At 44.1% G+C, this 6296-nt stretch overlaps 1 protein-coding gene across 4 annotated transcripts in view; it reads left to right on the top strand.

Annotated features, from left to right (window-relative positions):
* The window catches only part of LOC310873728 (rho GTPase-activating protein 26-like), a 182479-nt gene that overhangs the window by 151050 nt on the left and 25133 nt on the right, over positions 1-6296 (top strand). For all 4 annotated transcript variants that reach the window (XM_083786278.1, XM_083786279.1, XM_083786280.1 and 1 more), the window contains one exon: positions 1750-2029. In XM_083786278.1, coding sequence (XP_083642404.1) covers positions 1750-2029 — 280 coding nt within the window. The remainder of the gene's footprint in view (positions 1-1749; positions 2030-6296) is intronic.

Genomic DNA, 6296 nt, shown 5'->3' with positions numbered 1-6296 from the left:
TTTTAATCTCAACTACTCCGTTTTTAATCTCATTCAAGATGACATCCAGACAGCGTATTACTCATTTTAAACGTAATCATCACGCTAAAATATATATCTGAAAACATTATAGGTTAGAAATAAAGCCACATAGCAGTAAACCGGTAGAGCTGACCCGACTGTCTGACTTGTAAACAAACAAAGTCCATGTGTCTGCATGTAGCAGAGCTACCGTCCCATTGCCTGAAGGGATGCGACGCTCTGATTCATTCAGGAAACTCAGAGCCTACGTTTTAGGCTGAAAGTCCAAAATAAAAAGCCCAAATGAACCATTTCACCTCGTCTTTAAGTAAAAGTATAGACACTGCACTGCAATGTAAAACTACTCTGTTGCAAGTAAAAGTCCGGAATTCAACATTTACTTGAGTAAAAGTACAAAAGCATTGCTATCAAAATGTACTTAACGTACCAACATTTGAAAGTACTTGTTATGCAGAACGTTCCATTTCAAGTTTTCTAAAGTTTTGAAAATAGAAAATCTACAAGCTCACAATGTGCTGCGAGGCATGTATATTCCGTATGTAGAACGGCAAGAACATATACTGTAGGTAATAGAAAGATTAAGACCTAAATGTCATCATTCGACACAATTGTACTGCTAATTGTTCAGGAAAAACACACAGTGCTAGTGTGGATGGCTCCTTTCACGCTGTTTTCACTAATCACAGCCTAACAAAGGTTGCGAGATCCGCCTTCGCTTTTCATCCCCCCCTACGCATGCACGCATGCACGCACGCACGCACGCACGCACGCACGCACGCACGCACGCACGCACACACACACACACACACACACACACACCACACACCAGCAGCAGTTTCAGCAGTCTCTCTAGAGACTGCGTTGGATAATAGCAGCCAGGCTTTTAGTCATTAATCAATGTTCTACTGGGTTTGTGTGAGCTTTGCTCTTGGCGTTGGAAGCCCACGGCAGCAGCATCCTTAACCCATTCTGACCTGAGATCAGATTCACACGAGGTTTCCACCGGACACACACTGGTCTGATGAACCCATTCTGACCTGAGATCAGATTCTAAAAATGTCAGTCGTTCTTCGTTTTTTTTCAAAAATAGCAGACCTACAAGCTCGTATCGCGCCACTCGGTGGCGCGATATGAGCTTGTAGATCTGCTATTTTTCAATAGCTAAAGCATAACATGATGCTGACACCAAAATTTGTACCCGTTCAGAATGGGTTAAAAGGGGAATCGTCCCCTCTGTGTAGCACAGGAGAGCAGTGGTGATTTTGACAGCAAATCTTGGTTTAGTTTTAGGCGTAGTCTTTTGAATAAAACTCCATTTAGTTTTAGTCATCGGAAAAGTTGTAGTTTTATCCCCTAGACATGATGTACAAGTACCCCCTGGACATGACACTAGTATGTCATTGGGATTTACCCCAATCCAACTCTTTGGTATGACCCAAAGAGTTATTACGGCTGAGAATTGAGCTGGATTTAACAACGCAGCCGATGTTAGCGACTCAACACTACCGCACGGTTAAAATATGAACGCTTCTGAAGACTTAAATAGATGATGATCACATTAGCTTTAGTCGATTTTCGCTAACAAACTTTTAGGTGACCTGAAACGGTCTTGTCTTCCGAGTGAAATTGAACGAGAGTCTTTGGTGGCGGCAGCCGACAGCGTGGCGGTCAATTCACTTGTCGTTGATCTTGTGTGTGTGTGTGTGTGTGTGTGTATGTGTGTGTTAGGTGAGAAGAGGAACAGCGTGCTAAACTCCAACAACAGTGTGCCCACTGCGACGGGGGAATCCGTGTCCACGGGCAGCTGCAACAGCAGTGTCAGCAGCTCCAGCAACGCCAGCAGCCAGGGACGCACGCCCAGACACAGTCTGACCAGCAACGACGGCACGGCCAGACACAGCCTGACCAGCAACGACGGCACGGCCAGACACAGCCTGACCAGCAACGAGGGCACCACGGAGACGCAGACGCCGCAGGACCCCGCCAAGCACAGCAGGCCCAACTCACTGTGAGTGCACGCTGCATGGGCAAGACCGATACGCTGTAGGGCAGTGGTTTTCAAGGCACATTGTTTATTTGGCATTCGAGCCCACGGAAAAATAACTACATTCTTCTTTTACATTCTTGAACTGTGTAGACGTCTTGTAAATTATGTAATGCAGATGTTTAACAATGATGTAACTCTTGAGAGCGTAAAATGAAACCAGATGGACCCATACGGGTCCAATTGTTTCATTTTACTCTCTCAGGAGTTAAATATCTATAAGGGTCCATTTTGGTTATTTTTAGCTGGGGACCACCTGGAACCCCCTCAAGGACCACTGTTGGTCCCCGGACCACTGGTTGAAAACCACTGCTGTAGAGTGTACCGGCGGAAGTAACCGCTCAAGGAAATGACGCTTTATACAAATCTGTTTACATTCTCCATGAATGAAACAAGTCTTGTGTCTCAGTCACCAGTCAGATGAGTAAGGCTGGGACCGAGCTAGGCTACTGTGAGTGTCTCAGTCACCAGTGTCTATTTCGCCGACTAAAAACTATGGTGAAAGATTTCCATCCACTACCTTTTTTCATTGACCAAAATGAAATAATATTAAGCTATGATGACCACGACTAAATATACTGACAATACTGTCAACAGATTAAATACCATAGACTGAAATGTTAGAGAGGGACTATTGGAGAAGAGATCCAGTAGAACTAAAAGACGAGTCAGTCACTTTGATTACTCTGAAAATCTCAGATCTACGAGGCGATCTACAAGCTCCATGCATTGTGCTTTGCTTGTAGATCGTATATGTTTTTCAAATGGCTGAAATATATAGGGTTGAAGTGGTTAATGTATGTTTCGTGTATAATAATTATAAAAGCTACAAAGTAGTAACTAGTAATAGAAGTTTTCGAATAACTGTTGAGGAGTAAAAGCACAATATTGGCCTCTGAGATGTAGTGGATTAGAAGTAAAAGTACTAGAAGTTGAAAATCTCCAGTAAAGTATAGATACCTCAAAAAAGTGTCAAAAAAGCATTTTCTTGAGCAAAACCACAGAGCCTCCTACGTTTCACTCTCATTGCTCTCTCTCTCTCTCTCTCTCTCTCTCTCTTACACATTTTCTCTTGCTCAGACAGCCAAACACACACACACACACACACACACACACATACACACACGCACGCACGCGCACAGCACACACACTGTCCATATGCCTGTCATCAGCGCAGTGGTATGTGCACATTCTGTCTACTTTCTGTGTTCTCTCTTGATGTTAGCGGTGTCACTGGTGTTGACACAGAGGCCTTGTTGGGTTGGGAAGTGATGCCAGCTGTCAGGTTCCCTTAGGGGACAGCCCGCCACAATCAGACCGGGCCTCACACAGTGACAGAAGCCCCACTGTCAAATACAGCGCGTTTGTCCTCCACGCGTCCCTGCTTATAGCTGTCCTCCCCAGCCACTGAAGGCTTCGGTGTCATGTCATTACTCTATGCCACATTTTTTTCTCTAGTTGGTAGTTTTTACCAATCTGGTCTATATTCAGGCGCTGTCACTTTCTCCTCATTGGGCTGTCCTTTTTTAAGCCAATGGCGGAGTCCACAATGCCTTCCCATACCCTGAACGGGCATATAGGTGATGGGATTCTTTTTTTTTACTCTGTCCCGGGATTGGGACGTAATGGGATGGTACAATCTCTATCCCACATCTGACGATGTTGTCAAGCGGTCTGTCTGATATTATAGCAATGAGGCGGATTATAAGGATATAATTGACATATTTTTTTTATAGATTAATACGAATTTATGTCGCTATGTCTCTGAAACCGTTTTCAAAGAGTTGAATGTTATTTTAAACTGCTTTTTTCTTCTTCTTTTTTTTAAGCCTATAGTATTTTTTTATGTTTACAGTCCGATGTTGGATTGTTTGTGCCTGCATACATAAATCCACAGGTGAGCTTTAGATTTGAAATGGAATATAGCTTGCCACAAGCTTGGTATTATATGAAATGTGTCATTTCTTGTTTTTAGTTCCTTTTTGTCCATGTCTTCATTTAGCCATGGAAAGTTTCTGAGCACAGTTACTCATTGTCAACAACCGCACACACGCACGCACGCACGCACGCGCGCACACTAAAAGTACTAGTACAACCCCAGTCTTACATCCTAGCTGACTGTTGTCATATTCTCTCATAAATTAACGCTCTATTGATCATCCTACAGCGTGACACAAAGGCATCAAAATGAGCAGATCCACAAGCTTGAAACGTTTTGAGCTTGTAGATCTGTAGCCCTGAAACATGACTGTCATGATTATCATGACAGTCATGGCGTCAACTGCAGCCTGTTTTACGCGATCGCTACATTTACAGTCCAAACGTGTATATAAACATTCCGATTTCAAATATAAAGTCCTCGCCACATGTGCCACGTGTGTTAGAAATTTGCTGGTACGGAGATTAGCATTGCTGCATCCCGCGTTGCGTCTCGTGCAGTCAGCGTGCCTATATCGAACACACCGAGTGCCACCCTCCTTCCGACCGATAGGGGCGTGTAGTTGAAAGCCAATGGCAAAATAACAGCTCGGATAAAAATGCTTTTTATTAAACAACGCGGGATGCAGCAATGCTAATCGCTGTACCAGCAAATGTCTAACACCCGTGGCACATGTGGCGAGAACTTTATATTTGAAATCGGAATGTTTATATACACGTTTGGACTGTAAATGTAGCGATCGCGTAAAACAGGAGGCAGTTGCGCCATGACGCTCGTGAAGTACGAGCGTCATGTGAACCATGGCTAGTAGATCTGCTGCTTTTGAATTTGAATTCCGAAAAGTATCGGTTTGGGACATTTGAGGTTTCCACCCGACAGCCAATTGCTCAAGGGCACTTCAGCGGTGTTGTGGGGTTGCTCAAGAGCACTTCAGCGGTGTTGTGGGGTTGCTCAAGAGCACTTCAGCGGTGTTGTGGGGTTGCTCAAGGGCACTTCAGCGGTGTTGTGGGGTTGCTCAAGAGCACTTCAGCGGTGTTGTGGGGTTGCTCAAGGGCACTTCAGCGGTGTTGTGGGGTTGCTCAAGAGCACTTCAGCGGTGTTGTGGGGTTGCTCAAGAGCACTTCAGCGGTGTTGTGGGGTTGCTCAAGAGCACTTCAGCGGTGTTGTGGGGTTGCTCAAGAGCACTTCAGCGGTGTTGTGGGGTTGCTCAAGAGCACTTCAGCGGTGTTGTGGGGTTGCTCAAGAGCACTTCAGCGGTGTTGTGGGGTTGCTCAAGAGCACTTCAGCGGTGTTGTGGGGTTGCTCAAGGGCACTTCAGCGGTGTTGTGGGGTTGCTCAAGGGCACTTCAGCAGTGTTGTGGGGTTGCTCAAGGGCACTTCAGCGGTGTTGTGGGGTTGCTCAAGAGCACTTCAGCGGTGTTGTGGGGGCGAGGGGTGAGTGGTGGACCTTCACTTCCCCATCCAGATTGTTATTGTGTGTTGTTGGTAGGGCTGGGCGACAGATTGGTAGTTTGCCAAGACATAGATTGCTTTATTAGTTTATTATATAAAACCTTATTAATTCCTTTTAATAAGTTCAGTCAGTGCATTATAAGTGCATTTATAATGCTTTTTTTTTTTTATTCATAATAAAAAAGGTTTCCGCCCGACAGCGCCCGATATATTTGGAAGAGGTTTTTAATGACATTGATGGATGACCTCGGGGTCATTAATGTAGCAGTAATGGACATGAAATAACATATTCCTCCCCTGTTGCTCCTAATGGCCTCCTCCTCCTCCTCCTACTTACATAACCTGCTGCCACCGCAGTGTACACTACTCGTCATTACAAGTCTTTTGTCGTCGTGTGCGCAGCCGTGCAGTATGCTTAATTTAACTCTGAGAGCGTGCATAATGTAACCGAATGGTTTTTGGTTACAGTATGTAGACTCTCAGAGGTACAAATTTAAATTATACTGTTTTTCTTTTCATTTTATAATGTATTTAATCACAGTGCAAACATTCCAACAGCTCAATTATGAAACATTCAATTCCCAATGCACTTTTTTTTCTCTCCCACTTTTGAGCTGCCCAACAGTGTACAGAGCAGTGAGGCTGAGGTTTGGGACAAAGCTATGATTAGCACAACGAGCCCAATATCATCATTAAGAATGACGATCACAAAATGAATGACGAGGGGAAGACATTTTTTTTAAATAATAATAATATTAATTATTTGCACAAAAGTTATTTTTTTCTCACAATAACCATTCCATATATAACAACTTCTCTAAACACTATTAAATGCAGAGT

The sequence above is a fragment of the Protomyctophum parallelum genome (genome assembly GCF_964188405.1).
Source record: "Protomyctophum parallelum genome assembly, chromosome: 1".
Lineage (NCBI taxonomy): Eukaryota > Metazoa > Chordata > Actinopteri > Myctophiformes > Myctophidae > Protomyctophum > Protomyctophum parallelum.
Note: the sequence above shows the minus strand (reverse complement) of the source record. Positions and strands in the feature narration are given on the sequence as shown.